The sequence below is a fragment of the Spodoptera frugiperda genome, chromosome 1 (genome assembly GCF_023101765.2).
Source record: "Spodoptera frugiperda isolate SF20-4 chromosome 1, AGI-APGP_CSIRO_Sfru_2.0, whole genome shotgun sequence".
NCBI classification, from domain to species: Eukaryota; Metazoa; Arthropoda; class Insecta; order Lepidoptera; family Noctuidae; genus Spodoptera; species Spodoptera frugiperda.
This window is the reverse complement of record NC_064212.1, coordinates 5,475,797-5,500,314: the sequence shown is the minus strand read 5'-3', so window position 1 is coordinate 5,500,314 and position 24,518 is coordinate 5,475,797. Positions and strand designations below refer to the sequence as shown.

The window sequence follows — 24,518 nt, the reverse complement described above, 5'->3', positions numbered from 1 at the left end:
GTAAGATCTTAGTGTTACTTAAAACAATTTTAATATATGTAAGTATGCACTAGCTGCTGCCAGCGGCTTCACCTGCGTAATACATAGTAGAATAAAAGGTAACCTATCTAGTATTCCAGACCAAGATCATTAATCTATCCCTGTTCCAAATTTCATCGTGATGCCTTCAGCCGTTTTCACATGATTCAGTAACAAACATGACTTACTTGACTTAAGGTCCTATGACCCCTAGATGGGGCAGAGGGCGTCGACAGAGGTCCTCCATTTCGATCGGTCTTGAGCTTCCCGCTTCACTTCGCTCCACGTCATGCCGATGCCCGCCGCTTCCGCCACTACAGTACGTCGCCAGGTTTGCCGAGGACGGCCACGCTTCCTTTTCCCCTGGGGATTCCACTCTAATGCTTGTTTAGGAATGTGGTCGGGGTCTCTTCGGAGAGTATGGCCAATCCATCCCCACTTGCGGCGTTTTATTTGGCGATCGATAGGACTTTCGTGGCATTTCTCCAACAGGTCTAAGTTGGAGATGGTCTCGGGCCAGTAAATACCGAGAATGCGACGCAAACATCGGTTAACGAAGACCTGGATTTGGCGGGAGATGTCCTTTGTCACCTTCCACGTCTCGCACCCGTATAGCAGTACCGATTTGACATTGGACCCGAAGATCTTAAGCTTGATCCTTCGGGTCAGTTTTCGGGACTGCCAGACCGGTCTCAACTGCGCGAAAGTTGCTCGAGCTTTGGCGATCCGTGAGGCGATGTCCTCCTCACTTCCTCCAGTTTCTGACACGACGCTCCCGAGGTATGTGAATTTGTGGACGCGCTCCACTGCCTCTGTGCCAATCAGCAACGGTGAATTATTCTTCACGCCAGATCTTATTTCCTTGGTCTTCCGGGTATTAATTTTAAGCCCTGTTTTTGCTGCCTCCTGTCGCAAATCGTCCAACTTAGCTTGCATGTCGGCATGGGTGTGACTCAGCAGGCAAAGATCGTCGGCATAGTCCAGGTCTTCTAATGTGTTGGACAGTCCCCATTCTATCCCGCGGCGCCGTTTATCTGTGATGCGAAGCATAATTCCGTCCAGGACGACCAAAAAAAGCAGAGGTGACAGAAGGCAGCCTTGGCGGACACCTGCGTGCACCGTTATGTCTTCCGAAATGAGACCGTTGTGAGTTACTCTACAGGAGTACTTTCTGTAGATACTCTCCAACAGGCGGACAATCTTCGGTGGCACTCCAATTTCCAGTAGACGAGACCAGATGCTTGGCCACTTCAACGTATCAAAGGCTTTTTCGAAGTCAACAAATGTGAGGTAAATCTCTCTCTGCCATTCTGATGCCTGTTCCAGTATGATACGAAGAGTGTTGATCTGGTCCGTACACGAGCGGCTCGATCGGAAACCAGCCTGTTCCCTGCGGAGGAGAGGGTCCACGGCCCTTGCCAGTCTGTCCAGGATGATCTTGCAGAAAACCTTAGCAGGAATCGAGAGCAATGTGATGCCTCTCCAGTTGTCACACATACTAAGGTCTCCTTTCTTAGGTACAGTGATAACAAGGCCTTTGTTCCAGTCATCCGGTAGCTCCTCTGAAGTCCAAATTTTCTCGATTAGAGGCGTCAGAACATCGACAGCGGAAGGTAAGTCTGCTTGTAGCATCTCCGCAGTGATGAGGTCGAGTCCTGGTGCTTTGCCTGTCTTCAGAGAATGGATTGCTTTAGCTACTTCCAAGGCTGAAGGTGGGTCCACATTAATATCGAGCAACTGTGGCGGTGGGGAATTAAAATGAAGTTCGCCAGGTGTTGATGTCGTAGGTAACCGGAAGACCTCTACAAAGTGTTGATGCCAGCGTGCCAGCTGCCCCTCTGGTGTCACAATGAGTTGCCCATCTTTATCTTTCAGCGGCTTTTTTCTCCTGGACTTACTGCCACCCGCCAAGGATTTTGTAGCTTTATATAGCTCCTTTAAGTTGCCTGTGTTTGCAGCGTGTTGAGCACGATCTGCAATACCGTCAGCCCACTGCCTCCTATCCTTGCGGGTACTGCGATAGATTTCTTTACGCTTTTGACGGTATTGCACGTTAAGTTCGGCTCGAACAGCGTCATCATGGGCTTCGAGGCGTCTCAGGTGAAGTCTCCGTCTGTCTTCTATCAGGTCCCATGTACGTTGTGACATCCAGTCCTCCTTTGAGTGAGTGCTCTTACGCCCTAAAACGATGGAGCTGGTCTCTGTATAGGCCACTTTGATCCGATTCCACTCCTCGTCCAATGTGTTAGTAGCCGTGTCGAGTGTGGCAAAACGATTGCGCAATTCAAGTTGGAATGATTTGCGCGTATCTGGATCGTTTAATTTGCCCACCTCAAATCTCTTCCCAACCCTGCCAGGTCCTCCAGCTGCGCGAGCCACCGCGACCTTAAGCCGAACTTCAGCAACAACCAGGTGGTGATCGCTATCAATATCGGCTCCCCTACGGTTGCGGACATCTAGCAATGAGGAGCGCCATTTGGAGCTGATGGCTAGGTGGTCGATTTGGTTCTTCGTGGTGCCATCGGGTGAATTCCACGTGTATTTGTGGTGGTCGCCATGAATAAATAATGTCCCTCCGATGGTCAGATCATGGTTCTGGCAAAACTCGACAAATCGCTCACCATTCTCATTACACACCCCAAGTCCGTGTGTACCCATATGCCTCGTGCGGTTAGTGTTGTCGCTGCCAACCTTAGCGTTTAGGTCCCCCATGACGACGACAATGTCTTGTTTCTTTATTTTCTTAATGGTAGCATTCAGAGCATTGTAGAAGTCATCCTTGGTATCCTCTGTTGCTGCATTAGTTGGGGCATAGCACTGGATAACTGAAATTTTGCGGACGTTTGAGTTAAATCGAGCGTATATGATCCGGTCCGAGATCGGTTTCCAATCCAAAAGGCTTTTCCTAGCTGTATTTGAAAGTAGGAACCCTACTCCATGTTCACGCACCTCTTCCTCACTCTCTTTACCTGAATACAGCAAGGTCAAACCCCCGGATGTTCTCAGGTCCCCGAAACCATTTCTTCTAACTTCACTCAGTCCGAGTATCTGCAGATTGTATCTAAGCATCACTGCTTCTGCCTGGGCTAGTCTGCTGTCATCGACAAGCGTTCGCACATTCCAAAAAGCAATTCGTGTCCGTTTTTTCATGCCAAAAGTCGTTGGTAAGTGATCGGTCCGGTTTATCTCTGTGTCAGTTTCTTTAATCGATGATTGTCGGGCAAGCAGGTGATTAGCCCACTGTGCCTTAATCCGCTAGCGGGGCTGCCGCTTCAGAGCCTGCGGATATGCTCAGTTTTGTGTCGGGTTTCCTCCCTAGTGAGTTGATTCTGTTTTAAGGCGCAGAATACTCGCCTTGCGCCCTGCATCCGTTAGCTCAGCTGCAACTCGAGGTGGCGGTCGCGCGGCGGCGCGGTTGCAGCAGGTCCCAGGGAGGACGGCGAGGACGTGGATGACGCGGACTGGCTAGGGCTCTGCTTGTTACGGTACTCCGCCACGAGTACAGCAGAAGGCATCTTGGCATTTTATAGGCAATGCTGATCTCACTAACAGCGATTCCCACCAAACCTTACCCTAGCTCCCCCCCTAAGTAACAGTAACGAACATAGGTACACGCAAATTGACTTACAAATTTTCCCATTTAAGTATAATAATAAGTAACTAGATAAAGGTGTCTGTGTGTCATGCGCATTGTGAAGTTGTATGTTTGTAAACGCACCCACGACACAGGAGAAAATCCAAGTGTGGGGCAACGTTTCCTTTAAAAAAATATTGGTATTTACCTGCTGGAACGTCCATGTTTCATCCTCAAATAGGAAGCATGCTTTGTTAGGATGTTTGAGGACCTGCTGATGGAAGATGTCAGGCATGGACCAGCTCTTCTTCGTGAAGTTCTTCGTCAGCCTCAGGATTTTGATGTAGCAGTAGAGGGCACTGGAAGATGAACACGTATTTTATTGTAGTAAGTAAAGATACTTAGTATCATGAAGCAATTACAAAAAGAAGATGCCGTAATGTGATTGTGCACTGTGACACAAAAACTGCCCTTTCCAGTGATATATTATTAGTAAAAAGGTGTAAATAGGTTTTATAAGCGCTCAGAAACAAGCACATTAAAATGTGGACAGTAAGCACCTTTTTGTATTTAGGTAGTCTACTTATTAACGAATCATGCCAACTATTAAATTCCATATGCCAACGTAATAAATAATTTTCATGACAAAAATAAATAGGTAAAACAACTTACGAGAAATCCCTGGGCGCAGTTCTGATGGCGACGTAGATCCACCTCCAGTAGAAGGCTATGCAGTAGACAATAGTCAGGATGGCGAGGACTAGCAGACTGGCCTGCCAATCCTGGAACACCCAGGCTACTGCGCAGGCGGCGGCCAACACACCGAGCGCTAACATGGCTATAATCGCCTTCGTCCAAGGGATTTTAGACCCAGCCTTCACTACTGTCCCCTTTTCTACGTCAGCGTTGCCGTTTTTTAACTGGAAATAAAGAAAATGGAATAGAATCAGGCGTTACTTGAAAATCCGTGCTACACTAAAATCGAATGTATTGTTAGTGAAAAATAAAATTGAACAGGACCTATTCACTTGAACGTTCGATACAGACTCGATAATTTATCGGATAAACAATTTTATGTCTGTCCGTGTACTCGCAATGCTTATAAAGATAAGATTGTGAAGTTATCTGCGGATTATTCGAATGGACTTTGCAAGATTTTTTTATATGTGTATTTCTTTTCTATCTTTATGGTAACAAGATGTGTTTTGATTATTTATAGATCTATTGATTAATATATGTTTTAATGCTAATTTGTAATAGACATTAAAAATAGTTTATGTCTGTATCAACCGAGTTGAAAATTAATTCTCAAAGTAAAATATTGTTTCTTCTGTTTGTAACTACAATACAATGATGTGTTATACATATAATATGCCTATACAAGAATAACAGTATATTTAAATTATTAATTCCATATACTTTTGAACTTTGAAATTAAATGAACGATAACGTGTATCATAAGCGTCCATTGTTTACTACACGGTTGGCGTGGTGGCTGGGCAACTGGCTGCCGTGCAACGCGTAGCGGGTACGATTTAATCACGGAGCAACTCTTTGTGTGACCCATCAATTGCTGTTCGGGTTTGGGTGTCATGAGCTTGTATGTTAGTAAACGCACCCACGACATAAGATAATCCCGATATTGTAGGCCAAATTCTTAAATAATAAGAAAATTCTAGAAAATACACAACATTACCACATAAATCAGATTTATTTGAAAAGTTTACCAAACAAACGTAAGTAAAAACTATAAAGCATTACCGTGACAAACTTTACTGACACTAATAGAAACATTGCGTGAACAAAAAATGTTTGCCGTTTGACATACAAACAATACGAGAAAAAAAATTACCGCCAAATATTGACGCATGTATTTATGTTACTAGTGATGTTTGTCGCACAAAAATATTTGCATAAAAGTCTCGAACTATGCTAACAAGTTACAAATCACGTTACAAAGTTTTATAACATAAACTTAGAACTTTGCTTTACTGGTTTAGGTCATATTTTTATGTTATAAACTGGTAAACGACCAGATGAAGCACCTGATGGTAAGCATTCGCCGCCGCCCATGACCACAAGCAAAACACCACGATGCGTTTTAGCCGTTAAGCAGTGCGCTAGTCCGGCACTTTTCCGTTAGTCCCCATTAAGTTCCTGTCAATAAGGAATTTCATCGCAATAAAAAATGGAGAACGGACCTTACTCACACAACGAACACACTTTTGTTTTAGCACTATAAGAAATTCAAAAAAAAGAAGTCATAGATACGAGTTAACTTAACAAAAAAAGAAAAAGAAATCATACGCGTTGACTCACAGTTTACGTTAATTGGCAACGGACAACGTAATTTTCTTTTTTAATTCCTAAAAGTTTCATGACCTCACCGCCTGTAAGATTTTACGTTTAGTCTATTGCCTTTTGTGCACATAATTATTAGGTATTTTGAAAGAGGAATAACCTTTTTAAAGTCACCGTTTACCCACAACACATAATAATATAGAGAAATCAACACAAAATTCCCACCTTTTCAAAGCTAAGTCTACTTGCACACTGTCGTTAGCATCTAGGAAAATATACGTACATAATGTAATTATACGTATATAATTTATTATGTATTATAATGTACCTAGGTATGCTAGGTTAATACTAGATTGTCCATGACACTAGCCTGGGTGTGAATCGTTACTAATTAATAAATATTTAATATTAATAATTACTTGTTATTTTTATATCCACAAAAGAACAAAAGTCACCGACATAGCGCAGCGGATAAGCAAGCTAAAGTGGCAGTGGGCAGGGCATATAGCACGGAGAACCGACGATTGCTGGGGCAGAAAGGTTCTCGAGTGGAGACCGCGTACTGGCAAGCACAGCGTAGGACGTTCATTATTAAGATTTAATTAGACTGGACAGACGACCTGATTAAGGTCGCAGGGAGCTGCTGGATGCAAGTCGCTTCCAACCGGCCTATCTGGAAGTCATTGGGGCTATGTTCAGTAGTAGACGTCTTATGGCTGATATGATGATGATGATGATAGTGACTCGTTATTGATTAACATTATTTTAATGAAATTCGTCTGCCTCGTTGGTCGAGTGGTCGCAAGTGCAACTACTGCTAACAACTTTAACAATCGGGACCTATTATACTGTTAAAGTTAATTTAATTAAATTACTTTCTACGCTTCTGAAACGAACTTGTTGTGTTACATTTTTTTAGTCGGGTTTTTATTTATCTTTTAAAGTAAGAAAACATATCTGAGACCACATTTATGTTGAGCGTTGCTTAGGTACTACCAGCGAAATCTCGATTAAGAGATACCCATATCTGATTCTTTAGAAAGACATCTAGACTACAGTTTCAGATAGAAATCATCAAAGTGCTTTCTTCATTCAACAAGCCGATACAAAAGGCAATAAAATTAATTAAAGAGATGAAAGTCTGATAAGGTGAATGGAATACACCTGCACTGCCATCTATAAAAAGTCTCATACAAATCTTGAAACAATAGCCACTATGGAGGTTGGAGGTGCAATATTAATTTAAAATGAACAAAACAGTGTTTAATTAGATTAAATGGTTATTATGGGAACTAGACGGGTTACTAATACATATTTGTACATTGGTAAAAGTTATTGTACAACTTCCTAATAAAACTATTTTTGTTACTTGTGTAGTTTTATTTACGAAATAGTACGAGCTTAGAGTCATAAAATCGAAGAGTGAATTCGAACCCAAAATTCTAGCTTATAGTCAGCAGTCACTATAAAGTTTTCGACCATCAAACTACTAGTTAAATCAAATTGTTAAGCATGTTAACAGACATGGTGTTTAAGTAAGTACCTAGTACTATTCACTGTGTGCAAGGTTTTTTGTCACTTTTGCATGTTTTACTAGCATTAGTTTTTGCCCATTGTAACTATTCTGCATTTTTTGCTACTGGCAGACGACTATATAAGTCGTGTCACTATTGCGACCATCAAATTTTTGAACTGGATATTTGATTATCTTCAATACAAAAATTGGCATTTCTCGTAATGACAAGAAATTAAACGTTTTAAATAGTCACTTATATGTATTCACCTAAGCTCAGCATAAATACATACTAAATCTTTTTTGTAACTTTCTAAGGAATTAAATATCAGTCTAAAGTGCATACTTGTTTCATGACATGTGTCATGTAGGATTTTAGTTATTATTTTTTCCTTAAACTTATATTTTTTTCACATTCATTGACTTGTTTATTATTGCTATGAATGTCACCCCGAGTTAGGTATGTGTTCATCAAATAACAACTTACTATCAAATATCACCCCGCATTGTATTTCTTCTGACCCTTCAAGGTGTAGTGAGAGGATAGTGTTTTTCTTTGGTGAAAGTTAAACAGAGCACTTGGACGGATTCAGGTCTAACATATTTTTAACGCAGTAATCATCAAGGCGTAACAAGTTTTCCAGGGTTATGTCACGCGAGCGCTTCAAAGAACGATCAGACCACTACAGATGGGGTCCAGTAGGGCTGATCACTAATCCGGAGCTACTGACTACCTAGCGAGTTTACCGGAAAAGCAGGAGCTTTGCAAGCCGGAGCCCCGGAAGGAAGGAACGGGGTGGTTATTAGTCAGTAAGAGTCAGACACTCCCTCACACCTCGCACATGGTGAAAGAAGTCAATAGATGATTTTCCCCCCTTAAAAAAAGGGTTATGTGACAAGAAATAGATGGCATATTATACTGCTTATTAAAATGCTTGTATCTAGTAGTTACAAGAAATAATTCAATTATAATATTAAGTATTTTAAAACAATAATTACAAATTGAATACATAATATTATGTAAACATAATAATATACATGCATAGGTCAAATCGATAGTTAATTGATGAATAAATCATTATTGTTTTTTCAATTTACATAATAAATATAGATAATAAAAACCAGATACTGATAATAATCAAACCTACCTTTCCTTTACAATTGAATCGACAAACTAAACGTCACGCCTTTTATCCTGTTAGGGGTAGGCAGAGGTGCACGTTATGGCACGTAATGCCGCTATACAATGTATACCCACAACGTGGCCACATGTGAATCGACAAGCTACATTTGATTATTTTCCAGTATTAGCAATTATTTTCTTGGAAATATTGAAATAAGGAAATTTATCCGAATCGGTTTAGCCGTTTTTGAGTTTTATTCTAAACTACACACCACACAGCCATTTAATTTTATCAAAATTATATGTATTTCACAACAAAACTACAAAAATCTTTAAAATTTTAAATACCACACGAGTTTTCCGGTTCACAATTCGATACAAACTACAATTTTTTCAACTGGTTTTCTAGTTGATGAGTGTTAATTTATTTCTGAGATGTATAAACCAATTTGATTGGTATAATCGGATCTATCAAATTGTGTTTTTTTTATTCTGGCTTAATTGTTTCCAATTAGTTGAAAAGATAAAGGTGTGTGCAGATGTGGATGTATCAAGGTGCATATTAAAGGTACAGGGAAAATATATAAGATGCATGAGCCTAGTTTTTTATGGAATGGGATGGTACATATACAACCGGAACACGTGCTAATGGAAATAATATACACCCGTAATATCAGAGGGGTTACAAGTGCATTGTCAGTCTTTCGGAGATTTGAGGTGGATAGGGGAAATGGGTCTCCGGTGACCTCAATCACACAGTTTTTATGGAATTGAACGGTACCTACACGTGCAAACGGATCACCTGCTGATGGAAAGCAATATACACTCGCAATACTAGAGGGGTTGCAAGTACGTTGTCAGTCTTTCAAAGATATGAGGATTGTGGATAGGGGAAATGGGTCTCCGGTGACCGCACTCACACAGCGAAACATAACGCAAGCGTTAGTTCACGCCGCTGCCGGTTTGCGGTATCACTCTAGTCGAGCCGAGCCATTTGTGCAGCATGGCACTCCTACGTAAAATGACCTATCTATAGGAACTAGTATATGTATGTATGCCTTACCTCAAACTTATGTTGGCTGATATCAGTCTTGTTCATATTACTGTCGACACTCATTTCCATGTTGGACATTTTTACTCACTTTTTTTACTTTTTATTCTTTTAAATAGTTAACAATCCCATGTTTTGGTGGCTCTCTTTGGTTAAATGATCTGGAACAAAACAAATATAAATTAAGCATTTATTTAAAGTTGTGTATACGACGAACATTATAAAGGAAATTGATAGATTTTCGGGTTATTTAGACACATTAATCTCTGAAAATACTGAACCAATATGAGGTGGCAAAATGACACTTGTAAAGAAAACAACATTAGAAACATCTAACCACTTGCTCAATACGTACAATAGCACAATAAAAAACTTTAACTTTCCAAATAATTACAAAAAGGCCTACACATTATAGAATTCCAAAAAAAAAACAGTGTTAAAAATCACTTTCACGTTACTGAATCGACTGCACTCGCTCACATCTCTAGCAACAATGAGAAAGAATGCAAACATTGATTATTATGCATTTCTACACAACTCGATATAAGTACAACGAACTGAAAGGACCGATACTGATAGTGTATAAATTGATTTCTAATGCTACGGTCACACTCTCGCGAGCGGACACGAGGTTAAGGTAGGTACATTGTTTGTTAGACAACTTTTATTTTAGAAGATGAAAGATAGAAGAAATAAAAACAGTTATGTCCTAAAATTCACATTCTATGCTGACGAAGTTGCGAAAAAACTAGCATATTTTTTTTTTTTGGTATTATTTTTTAGTCACAACGTCCAGAGTCTGTAATCCACGCAAGCAAATCAGCTTGTTGAAAGTAAAAATATAAGAGTTTGCAGTATATCCGGAGCTGTGGACAACGTAATAGGTTACCGGAACTCCGGATCAAAGCAGGAGAAGAAACGGGGTAGTTTTTAGTCACTAAGAGTCCAACACTCCCTCTCGCCTCACCCAAGACGGAAGAAGTCAATGAAGGAATAACTTCCCCCACCCCCCAAACATTTCGCAATATAATTTGCAGTCGAAAACAAAACAATAGTCCATATTACCCCATACTGCAGTTCCGGAGTATGTGTGTTACTATCTACTGAATTACTCGTAATGTTAGTTTTATCACTTTTCCTGCCTGTCTACCATCGTGATGGTACTATTGTGTTACAGATAAACTCTTGCGCATACAGCATTATGCCCATCGCTGCCCATTACGTTTTTATTATAATTGCTTATCTGTAATCAAGATGGCTGCGTAATTTTTTAATCTATGTATACTCGTAATATACTTTTTCGCAATTTCCGTAGATGCTGTTTTATGTGTTATAATTTATAATTAAGAATGGTAAAGTCTTTCATTCTACAAGTGTTAGTTTAATACTAAATGGTAATAAATGTAGAAGATTTAAAGCAGAAAACTCGATCTGTAGACGTTTTAGACCTCGTAGCCTGACTTCAGTAACAAGTAAAATAAAGCTTATTTAAATTAACTAAAAATAACGTAAATGGGTAGTTCTTCGAAATTCGATTCTTCGACTGATTCATATGGCCAAAATTTAATTCCACTTTAAGATCTGTAACACGTGTTCATATGAAAATAGGTATACCAAATAACGTATATTCGAATGAGGGACTCGTTTTTTAAAAATAGTTTTCGAGATATCGACGTTCGAATATTTTCTGCCCAGATGAATCAGAAATTGTTACAGATGAATCTGTTAAACAATTGAAAATTGTATGTAAATGAGCTCTGTATTTATTTTAATTTCACGTTCTTTAATTTCTTTTTAGCATACCATTTTCGAGTACTTTCGCGAAGTCACGAGCATTCTTCATCACGCTTGCTCAGGGCGGATTAGCAATTCCAGACTCATATTCATCACATTCCTCAAAAAAGTTTTTAAATTATAGCTATAACCTTTATAGCTAAGTTAATTTAAAAATAAGACTAGTAAAAAAATGTACAGAAGAATCAATAATTTATTTTATGATTCATATGCAGGTTTGACCATACGAATCAGGCACAAATGAATCAGAATTTTGCTTACAATCATGCATAACTTTTCGTATATACAGACTTAATTCTTGTCATTTTTCTACACGAATGTATAACCAAAAAGCTTCACACGAAACATAGATTGAAGTTTTAAAACTGTAAAGTAAATTTTATAAAATAGGCATTGTAATCAGGATGCCATGTAAACCAAACACAGATGAATCAGATGTTTACCTTAGTAACACCTGGATCTAAGCCAACCAGCCGCACGTCCGCCTCCTAGCTTGTCCGTTGCACGCCTGGTTTCCCTCCACACAGGAAGCCAGACTCTCATGATTAATACCCGACCAAGTATGGGCATTCGCAGCTTACGCCATATTAATCAGTATTATACGCCGGACACTTCTTTTTTATTTATTTATAATCATACTAACATAGTTATAACAAATGCATATTTTTTTTTGAAGAGAACAACTCATCTCCTTTCGATGTAATTATAATTTATATTGAAGTATCAAAGGGAAAAAGCGAAATCGACTACTTTGTACCGGAAAATGGCAAACGGACACGCCATATGAATCAGAAGAACAAGCTTTAAAAAAAATTTTTTGTACCTAGACTGCAATAATTTAAAAAATATTATTTGTCCTAGTAACTGTTATAGCTAAACTATACTAAAAAAAATATTACATGCCGTTTTGTTAGTTAGTTTCAAAAATATTCCAATAGACATCGAAAATTTTGTCTCTGAAGAACTACCCAAATGTCACAAAGGGGCTCTTTATCATGATAAGCAGCGTGCACAGACACGGCCACGTTGAGCACCCTAGTCAATACTGTGACTCGAAACAAATAGAGATTTTTTTCCATTAATTTACGTGAGTAAACCGTGATATATTTTTTCCTAATTTCAATCTTTTTTTGTGGTATTTTGATTAAATATTAGCTTTAGATTCAGCCTTCAACAAATATAAGAATTGGTACCTACCTAATCAGGTGATTACCCAAAGCGACATAGAATTAAAAAAATAAGGAGCGGCCATAACCTATTCGTGCATGTAAGTTAAATATAATAAAATTAAATAAATAGCTCACAGGTATTGCGTTAATCAGACATGAATAGGCATGATAAATGACTTAATATTTGCCTACAACTTAGTTCATAATCTGCAAATACTGCTAGGCTATGTAAATTTAACTGAAGGACAGTCTAATTTGGTTAGCAAAAATATTTTTCAGAGCCTAGTTTATTATTTACTAGCTACTTCCGCGCGGTTTCACCCGCTCTGCTCGGCTCCTATTGGTCATGGCGTGATGATTTATAGCCTATAGCCTTCCTCGATAAATGCACTATCCAACACAAAAAGAATTATTCAAATCGGACCAGTAGTTCTGGAGTTTAGCGCGTTCAAACAAACGAACATACAAACAAACAAACAAACAAACTCTTCAGTACTTTATAATATTATATTAGTATAGATTACGCATATCTGTCATATATATCGTCACGCGTTTTATGGGCAGGCAGATGTGCACATTATGGCACTGTACAATGTACACCCACCTTTGACAATTTATGCTATAAATCCCATGGACACCCTTGGATATGGCGGTCGGCTTATTCTACATTTTGCGTTTGTTATAAAATGTAATAAAAATTAAGTATCGTAGAAATTCCAATTATCTGGAGGACTAGGGGGAGGCCTTTGTCCAGCAGTGGACGTTTTCTGGCTGTTGATGATGATGATAAATTCAAATTATCTAAAAACACTATGTTGGGAAAAAATATATCGAAACATCTTTAACCCTTCTTCATATCAATTCAATAGATATAAATAGGTACTATTGTCAACACACTCTCGTCACCTCTCAAGACTTCCTCTAAGCAGATGATTGGGCAGACCTTGGCTATACAACTCGAGTTAAGGATTTTTGACAAATCGTTAACAGCAAGGACTTAAATTAATGAACCAGTCATTTTGTCGATTGTACCGACACGACTTTATAACCAACTTCAAAAGATTATTTAAGGAGGGCGCACGTTAGCCTTTTAAAAAAAGAAGCATTGTTAGAACAACTGGTTTTATATTTATTTCAAACAGAATTATAAAAACGTCAATAAAAATAAAAAAAGCTAAAAACATTAATTAACATAAAGCCTTTTTAAGGCCTAAAATTCTGTGTGTAATTAGAAAAACACGTGTAAGGTGGAATTTGATGTCTATGCCCATTAATTTGAAGATTAAATATTTTTTTTTAATCTATGTAGGATTATAGTTTTTAATCTGCAAAAAATATCTGTCTATTTTTGATTGAATATTCTAACTTCTAGAGTTATTGTAAAATAATATTAACTGATTTTGTTATAACTTGTTTTTTGTAAGTAAGAGGAGGCCAGCCGTACTCTGTTCTGCTACATTTTATTGTTTTCCGGTATAGTAAATCTATACAAAAAAATAAATAAATCGCAAATGTCAAGAACAACTGAACCGATTTAGATTGTTAAGAGAAGGTTCTTATGTAAGAAAAAAAAGTATAAATAAGTACTTAATGCACAGAAAACCTTTCAAGGCGAAACAAAGTTCGAGGGTTCTGCTAGTAATATCTAGATTATTAAAAGTACTACATAATATAAAAATAAGTCGGGTTTTCCTTCCTGACGCTCTAACTCCAGAACGCACGACCCGATTTCCACGGTTTTGCATTCGTTGGAAAGGTCTCGGGATCCGTGAGGTTTATAGCAAGCAAAGAAAACGTACTGTACTGTACTGTAGGAGTTTAGTCTGTTAAATCCGTGTAAAAATTGGCATAACTATGACATACCTAAACCTTGAGGTAGACTAATTACTATGCTTTTTAGACTATAAGGCTTTAGTTTTCCTAAACGGACAGGATAATCACACAAAATATTCTAGACTTTAAATGCTCTCTGTATACGTAAATATCTATTTTCGTAAATAAATAGTAATATTATGAAGTAGTAAGCAATAAGTAGGTATGTTATAGTTGTTATGTCCTTTTTAGTTATATGGGTCTGCGGACAAGGATAGTTCGCCTCCCGATCAGAACCAGACTGGTGCGTACGGCGCGTCGCTTTCCGTACGCCTCTAAGAGTCATCAGACCACCACAGATGGGGCCCAGTAGGGCTGATGCCGACCCGGAGGTACGGACTGCCTAGCGAGTTACCGGAGCTCCGGCTCGAAAAGCAGAAGTAGGAACGGGGTGGTTTTTAGTCAGTAAGAATCTGACACTCCCACTCACTTAGGTAGCACAAGGCGAGAGAAGGCATTGGATGATTATTCGCCCTCAAAAAAAGCCTGAAATAAATGACAAGTAAAAGTTAAATCATTACTAAAAATCAATAGTACCTAACATAAATAACTACTTACAATGTTTTGGCAAGCGTTACGATCAACAGTTAACGTAGTAGCTACAAGTAAGTAGGTGTGTACGAACATAGAATCGAACCTCATTCACGAATGAAAGTGAGTGCCAATGACCTTTGATAAACACATAATAGTAAGTTGGCATAGAAAGCGAAACCGAAACAAATTGAATGTTATCTTTTTATACGATAAGGTACAATTTACTATATGTATCATTTGACTTATTGACGGACAATAAAAAAAAATCAATTTGACGTTTCAAAAGTATCGAATTCAGGAATAATTGAAATAAATGCTTTGACTTTGGTTATAGCTGTATTATATTCATAGTTCATTTTATAACAATTCATTTGTCACACATTAACTCATAAACCGTTGGGCAATATTTGATGAATTTTAACAAAAAGTTAGATGAGACTTTAGGTAGGTAGACATTCGGTTTTACACAAAGGAAACCTTTGTAATGTAATTTATGAGATTTTGCATTATTTAACAAAACATGTTAACGCGAACTAAGCCTAACAAATGCTTAAAATTAAGTAGTTTTTTTTATACTTCTTGCGTGTAAAGGGAGACTTAAGAAAAAAGAGCCTCACTCGTTTCTAGTTTCTAATATAATATTAAAAATCTTTATTATATGTATAGTTTTGTATGACTACGTTATAACACTTAAAATTTTAAGTACACTTAATGCAAAAGTTTGTTTGTTTAGATGTTTGTCCGCCAATCACGCTGAATCTACTGAACAGATTTTGATGAAATTTGGAATACAGAAAGGGCGTGAGCTGACTTTGATGATAGGATAATTTTTATCCCACAGACAGGAGCGCAGGCGAAGCCACTGGCAGAAGCTAGTTATAACAATAATATTCGTTATGTAGTTTTAGTTAGCTAGTTATACAATAAAATACCTATTCAATCTATGTAATATAATATGTACGTTTCTAAATAATCTTTTAACAAAATCCGTACTAACAAGATACGAATAATTAGCACATACATGAATATTTGTCTATATATTTCATAACACTCCATATATTATGAAAGCGTCAAATCATTTAGGTACATAAGTTTTGTAACATGTTCACATACATATAATACAAATATATAAGAATCACGTTACATTATTTATATAAGTTGACACTTTAGACTGTTTGAACTAAACTGGATTTGGTTATGTCAAACATTACTGGATATTGACAACATTTGCCGATTGTACCAGCATTATGTACTATGCAAAACCAGTATAAACTGACCGTGGAATGTGAAGAAAGATCAGCCAAAGCGAGGCCATGATAAACTGGTTATGTATAGCTTGATCTGTAGCCGGGTACTTAGAAAATGTAAGTATCTTAGTTTTTGTATAAGTTCCGCTTTACGTACATTTGGTTCAAGGAAAACTGAACGGAAACGACATTAAATATTACTTAAGTTAGGATTTTGAAGTCAATGGTAATGTTTTAGATCGAACCACAAGATACACAGACGTTAAAATGTTCTTGGAAAATGATTTGGTCTAACAATCTAGGCTCAAAAACAGAAAGATAAGTCTTTACTTTTCTCGTCCTTCTTATGTTTGGTTTCTACCTTTTGTGATCTTGTGGACGTAGAATAGCTGGAAAAGCAGGAGTAGGTGTAGGGTTTTACGAGGTGGTGTTTAGTCAGTAAGAGCCTGATATGGCCTCTCGCCTCGCCCACAGCTGGAGAAGTAACTGGATAATTTTTCCCCATCAAAAAAAAAAGTAGACGTAGAATTATTATTCGTATAAGAAAAAAATAATACGTGTGTCCTTTTTTATGTTTATAAAAAATAATTAATACGACAGCACACAATATGAATTGAAAACCAAAAAATATGTTTTAATTTCTTTTATTCTCAATACATCAAAGTACAATCGACGAAAATTCTAGTTTCTACACAAGTGAAAATTACTACAACAATCTTTGTGTATAACTCGTGACAAACTAATTGGGTAAATATTGAATGTTTACTATTACTGCAGTTAAGTAACAACCGACTACAAGGCAGGTAGTACTTGTTCTACATGTGCAAATTACATTTATCTGCTAAACAAATACTTAGACATAATAATTGTTTTGTGTAAAAATAATAGAAAGGAGTTTCTAACAATTTTATGATTGTCGTTGCCTACTTACTTAATTCATAAAAATAAGTACCCATGTATTAGGCAGTGGGTGGAATTCCGCTGATTTTCCCGTAATACCTAGGTACATTTTTATGTACCTAGGTATTACAAGTATTTAAAACTATTTATTTTGTATATATATAATGTTAGGTATTTTGCATTGTTTATGAGGATAATTTTCTTGTTAGCACTAACACACAAATCAAACAAATGAGTTTATATTTATTTCTCCACCGTAGGCCGCATCATCACTTACCATCAGGTGAGATAGCGGTCAAACGTCGACCCATTAAATGTAAAAAAAAAAAAAAAAAAAATATTTAGATACGCTAATAACCACATGGCTACTTAACTTATTTAGTAAACAATGATTAAGTAATAGGTGTTTAATGTAGGTAAGTATATAAACACGACGTAACGTTAGCGCAATCTGGTGAGAAAATTTAGAACATTTTGTAAGGAAATAAGCTGAATCAGAACTTATCATATTATTATTATTTACTTATCAAAATCAGAACATTTCAAACTCTCGTAAAAAAGTAGCAAAATTAATAGTACTCAAAAACAACAATCAAAAACCAAAGAATAAAAAAAAACATTGCTTATTACTTCAATCAAGACAACCATGAATCAATCTTACAAACATTGACACTTCAGCTTTTAAAAAAAGAATGCGATGCCATCTTTGTTTATATTTGTTCGCTAACGTTATTGTCCCGCCATTTTTCAATGTTATTGACCCTAATCTGTCAGTTGTATCTTATATTTCACAGCAACTAATTAAAATACCTTCCTTCGTCTAGACGTATGCGCTTAGTAAATAAAAATAGGTAATTAATTAGCCTTGCGTTAGTTAAGACATCACTTAATATAAATACTCACGTTATTTGTACATAAGATCAATGTTGACTTTCCGGTACTGTGATAACATAGATTCTTGCAATGGTATGCGGATATTTTGAATTTGATTAAGGTACCTAGGATCGTAAGTTACATAATAAAATAGTATGGGTAGACTGTTGTATGAAATAACATCGTAAAACATAACACCTTGGCATTTTGTTATTTTTCGAAGAGGCAAATATTAACTGAAACCAAATATATTTCGGTGTCAAATAAGTTTCAACTTTAAAGTAGGTACACTAGATGTTATTCTTGTAAATTATAAGTCGAAGGCAGTATTGTAAATAAGTTCTTCCGATACAGATTAAAAATATTTGCTTTTACTGAACTGCGCGACAGAAATGACGATTTGGTATTTTTTATTACCTACTCTTTTTCCATAAACTGAATAATCTACCTAACTTTAAGTATTCTTTTTTTACATTATTTACAACTTAAAAATACCTAAAAAGGAATAAAATCTAAGTTAAAACTAAAATTTAAAAAAAAATCTTTGTTTTTCCTTATATTAGTCTTAAGTACGATTAAAGTAACAAAATAGTTTTTTGTCTATGGTCAATTGTCTTTGTTCTAGATCTCTGTATCTATGGTTTGTTGGTTTTGAATAGAGAAGTCGTTCGTCTTTGAAAAGAAAGTTGTTTTAATTATCTACACCTAACTTTTATATCAAAACACCAAGCACGCATCACGCACGCTGAAAATTCTAAAATTAGACATAGTTTAACAATTTCTCTTGGCAGGCCAACAATTCAAGTCATGCAACTATTTGTCTATTAGCTTGCTTCAAGCTAATCTTCTAGTCAATATTTTGACTGCAGTATGTAATCTGTTATTCAATATAGTCATGAGAAAGTGCAGTATCATAAGCTCACGAGTGAAAGCTTTAGACTTTCGTAATTATGTAGATTAAGACTTGCATTGCGATTTAATGTCCAACACTTCTTTGTTCATAGTATGAAGAAAGTCGATTTATTCCACGACGGGTTTCGCAAATTCATAATTGACTTTTGTACGTGAATTTGTTATAGAAGATTGCTTGTATTATGTCTAGCGATTATTCACGAATGTGTGAACTCTATGATTGGTCGAATCAAATATTTGTATACCGTGGGAAACTTGTATGTAGATACGAAATGCTTGAGCAAGCTTTTTCTTAGGTTTAAGTTGAATACTAAAATCTATAAATATAAATACGTTACTAAACAAAATACGTTTAGACTGCCTAGTAGGTCGAGTGGTCGCAAATGCGACTGCCAGACAAGGGGTCTCGGGTTCGATTCCCGGGTCGGGCAAATGATTACTGGGCTTTTTTCGGTTTTTCGAAAATTTCTCAGTCTGGAATTATGGCAATAGACTCACCCCCTATTACATTGGACTTATAACATTAATGGTGAAAAATGAGTGTACATTGTATAACGGCATTACGTGTCGTAATGTGCACCTATGCCTACAATTTCGGGAATAAAAGGCACGGATTTATGCAATGTCACGTTGCATATATATATATATATATATTATAAAAAAGGTTTAATTGCTTGTACATTATACTTGAGTGCAGTTTAATTAAGTACTTCAAGTTCAATTCGTAATTCAAATACACAGAACACTTCTACTGTAAATATTATTGGTCTCAAACATTTATAAGAGCACTAAGTAAGTAAGTACCCATCAAGCAAGATTACCTATACCGGAAAAAAATAAAAAATATATCTTTAACATATTTACTAAAGAATTAAAGTACACTCAACCACGTCATTTGGTATGCAGGTAAGAAATACGTATAAATATTGATTTAGAATTTCTAAGGGGATGCCTACATCATAGTAGCTTTATGCATCCATGCATATCAAACCGATCGGTTTAAAAATGACAAAGTTTCATACGAATTTTCATCCCCTATTTTATCCCCTTGGGGGTAGAATTGTTTAAAATCCTGCATGCCATATTTCAAACCGATCCGTCCAGTGGTTTGGGCTGTGCGTAGTAGATCACTATGTCAGTCAGTCATCTTTGAGTTATATATGTGTATTTAGATAGCATTTTTGTCAAATCGTGATATACTTATGGTAACACAGAGATGTCAATGTTACTGACCTTTAAGAAACTTTTGCTAAGGACAGTTGCAAAACGGAGATTAGTCACAAGCGTTAACCAGAGGTCTATTGATATTCGTGTCATGTTTATATACACCAGTTTACCATGGTCTCGCTTTGTTTGTTCGTTCCGTACTTCCAACGGTCAGTTTATACTGGATGTGTATAGCTTCATGTGTTTACTATTGCCAGGTATTACCCCAGCTCTTTGTGACAGCCGATAGCTATTTATGTGTCATGGTTAAGGCTTTTGAACTATCCTTTTGTCATTATATTAAAAAGGAATTCGCTTGTTCTCTTAGGTTTGAAGGAAGGGCTGCAAGATTGCACAGCAGGAAAGCTTTACGAGGTGTGATTCATTAAGATTGGGAGATTTGTGTGGGAGAGCCATGCTTCGGCACGAATGGGCCGGCTCAACCGGAGTCATTGTGTGAGTAGGTTACCGGAGGCCCAATTACCCTCTTCCCAATCTTCTCAAACCCCGATTCCCCAACAACCCTTAAATTCCTAATCCCCAAAAGGCCGATAACGCACTTGTAACGCCTCTGGTGTTTCAAGTGTCCATGGGCGGTGGCGATTGCTTACCATCAGGTAATACGTCTGCTAGTATACCGACGTGTTCCGTAAAAAAAGATATTTTAATTAAAATTATTTCCTTCACATAATACTTATGTAAGTAGTTACTTTCTCCAAGTCTTATTAAAACATTTCTTTAATGTTTGTTAAAGCTTAATGAATCATAAAATCTTATTTATGTCTTCCAGGAAAAAGTTAAATTTATTTTAATCGTTTCATTCATTTAATTTAATATTAACATTTACTGAGTCCATTAAAATAAATGTAAAAGTACCTACTTTAAGAGCTGGTCATAAACTATGAGAACATTTTAATTATGTAATATTTAATATAGACTGTACTTATTAACATCTCACTTGTCTAGCCTGACTGTCAATTGAAAAGCTATTTTTAGTTTATATCCATAATCTACAAAAAAAAAATAATGACTTTAACCTCCATCTCCATTTATTGGACTTTAACGACTTTAAACAAACAGTTTTCTAAAAACCGTATCGAAATCGATTCGGCCAATTACGAAATAATCGCGGATAAACATACATAAGTATGTATGTAAGTAAGTACGTAAACAGGACAAACTGAAGATCTCATTACATTTTTTTGAAAATGTAATGAAAAAGCCCTACTTTTCTGGGCTACAGAATCGAACGTAGTACTCACACTAACACTCGAACAGTGTAGCAAAGACATATAAATTATTATGTAACGTTTAACAAATCTATTCACGCGACACTGCAAGCATACATAATGCTCCATATAGGTACCAGTCGAAGTTATTGACACTACATTCACTCGAGTCAATTACCTGACATTCGATGATCGTATTCGTATATCATTCAGTTCTGACTATATTTGCCATGCGATTTTACTCCTTATATCGTATGTGTCACTCTGTTTTTACTTAATATTCCCATAAGTCACATGTCTCAGAGTCTTTAATATCTAGTGAGTAGAGGGTGAACCCTGGTGTAACTAGAAACAAAATTCAAAAACATTATAATAATAGGCTAGTTTCCTACTAGTCAAATTAAATACTTTTTTCGAAATGTCAGAAACCAAATTTTCTATGATATAGTGTGTTATGACGTCATCAGAGTTTTACGTCAAATATCAGACTTATTTCTAGTAAATTGGCTAGAAAAAGTCAAAAAGAAATAGATCATCAAATCTATGAATGAAAGTGTGATTATTTTTAATGTTTTATTGTATTGAAAAGTAGAAATAATTTATTTTGACTGAGGAAACTATCCAATTTTGTAAAATGTCTCGGATGGTCAGGAAAACATCTTCCTTTAAACCGTTACAGTGATAAACTTAGCTGATAACGGTAGCAATAAATTAATATTAATATTTAATATTATTTATAAAAGGAAAACTTGTCAATGGATTATAGATTAGGATTATTCAATTAATTAGAAATTAATGAACGAATCCATTAGATATTGATACTGTGGTATCTCTCCACTAAGATTTTTTCTAGAATACTCGTGATAAGATCGGAAACAAAATATAATACTTAAATGATTAGACGCATACTCGTTTTATTATCTTTTCATTAATAAGGAAAATACCAGAATTAGCGTCAGAATTAATTATTATTTAACTGCATTGTTGGTGAAACAGACAACTTGTTACATATCACACACAGAGAGCCATTGGAAGCTGGTTGCTCCCACCAGCCGAAACGAAAATCATTGGGAAAGGTCTTAAAATACTTAATAACTGAATTCGAAATACGGATATAACTGATATTATGTAGGATTTTCAAGTGTGGGAGAGCCATGCATCGGCAGGAATGGGCTGGCTCAACCGGAGTAATACCACGGCCTCACCGAAAACCGACGTGAAACACTGCTTGTGTTGTGTTTTTAGTTGTGTGACTGAAGTTACCTCCTCCCAAACAAACAAGGCAAATTAAATACCTAAAACCGTCTAAAAAGCCTTATGGGTATAACAATGCGAATGTAATGTGTGATATTAAATATCAATTGAGCGATACGCTTTCCTGGCACATCGTCGTAAAACTAGAATTGAAAGTTAGAACGAATATTTTTCGGGGAAATAAGCTAATTATATCAGAAATAATACAATTATTTTACTACGTTCTGCATCAGTTGACTTTGTTGAATAGTTATTGCAATAAGTATTATACAACCAAAAAATAACTAGACACTAATAAATACACAAAAACACGTAGTACTAGGTACGTATCTACTATCTACTAAAACCTTCAAATTGCACATGAAACTTTAATTATTACCAGTTAAAAATAGTTGTTATTTTTAGATTTAACATACTAAGACTTAACTACGTACTTAGTTCAGTGTTAATATTTTCGACATTCGTTATTGGTCGCAAAAGAACTTATATTTATGTTATTACCTTATTTATTTACATATGTAACATACTTATATCTAAAGATATGTTTTTATTTCGTACCTTATTTTGGTTACCGGTCTTTATGTTTCTGTTTTTCAATGCCCTTGGCCCAGTAGTACTTGGTACAGTCAGATTATTCAATATGCACTCATTTGTAGGTAATAAAATAAAGACTGATTCAGTACAAAAATAACAATTAATGCTGTTATCACACTAATATTATAGATGTCAAAGTTTGTTTGGTTGGATTGACGGACAAACCCGTCACGCTGTTCAATTACGCTGAAAATACTGAACAGATTTTGATGTGGTACACAGACAGGGTATGAGTTGACTTAGGTGACTTAGGATCCAACGGGGATGCGGGCTAAAGCTGACTGACTTGTATACTTTTAAACAAAGCCTCAAACTTATCCTATGCCAACGGTTTAATACCGTACCTGTGGGTAGGTACTTTGAGTACTGAATGCAAATAACTCGGCTGACTGTACACTACCTTTATTGTTTGACACATGCACAAACAAGTATGCAGAAATATTATTTATTTTAAATTAAAGAGATATGAGTAGGCTGTTTGCAAATTTATTTTCATTATTTAAAGACCTGTCTACCTCCCACCTGAAGGTTAGCAAATATAAGTGTAAACGCAGTATACACCATACATTTATTTGCTTAAAAAAATAATGAATCATAACTTAATCATTCAACAACTTTTTCTTATAAGCCGTATAAGCCAGACGGATCACCTTATCGTAAGCAGTCGTAGCTGCCAGACATGGAGACAGAAACTTGTAAGATTAATTATTATCAATGTAAGATCACTTGTAAGATTGCGTTGATGGTCTTTTGGGGACCTACCCCTTAATTGTTAGAATTTATGATATGTTGGAATTTGGGGATTGGGCACATTAAAAGGGGGGCATTAGGTGCCCGGTCTCTTTCAAATGTAGTATACAAAACACCAGATCGTACAACACCAGCGGCAAGAGAAAGGCTAACGAAGAACCTTTTAATCTACCACATGGCTCAGAAGGCTCATGAAGCAATTAGTTTTCGATTTAAAAACAACCATGGATGCGTAATTTGCGTAAGAACAAACAATATTTGGGTAACGTGGTTGCGACACGCGCAGCGAAGGGGCCTACGATGCCGGTGCTCAGCCAACAGACTATGGTGTTGCAACGATATTTAGTAACACCAAAAAATTATAGTATTTGAACAAATATGGCATGACCGTATATTAGCTAAGAATTTTTAATAAATATCGTTTTTTAAGTTAAGATATGGTATGCTGCAATTTTAAACCATTTACCTTATGATTTAAAATTGCAGTTTATATTATATTATTATTCAACCTTGTCAAGTATATCAATATTAATTTTATCTAATATTAATAAAGGTAAAAAAATCGTCTAACAAATGTGCACAAAAAGTATCGAGTAGACACACA

At 36.3% G+C, this 24,518-nt stretch overlaps 1 protein-coding gene across 3 annotated transcripts in view; it reads right to left on the bottom strand.

The window, feature by feature from the left end:
* LOC118273519 (long-chain fatty acid transport protein 4) overlaps positions 1 to 24,518 on the bottom strand; it is a 47,181-nt gene that overhangs the window by 7,500 nt on the left and 15,163 nt on the right. Inside the window, exons 2-4 of one of the 3 annotated variants that reach the window (XM_035590527.2) lie at positions 9,593 to 9,741; positions 4,265 to 4,512; positions 3,801 to 3,951 (exon numbers count right to left, since the gene is read on the bottom strand). In XM_035590527.2, the coding sequence (XP_035446420.2) occupies positions 3,801 to 3,951; positions 4,265 to 4,512; positions 9,593 to 9,661 (468 nt within the window). In that variant the 5' untranslated portion in view covers positions 9,662 to 9,741. Of the gene's footprint in view, positions 1 to 3,800; positions 3,952 to 4,264; positions 4,513 to 4,612; positions 4,683 to 8,554; positions 8,714 to 9,592; positions 9,742 to 24,518 lie in introns of those variants that run through there. The other 2 variants (XM_035590529.2, XM_035590528.2) reach the window with 2 other exon arrangements.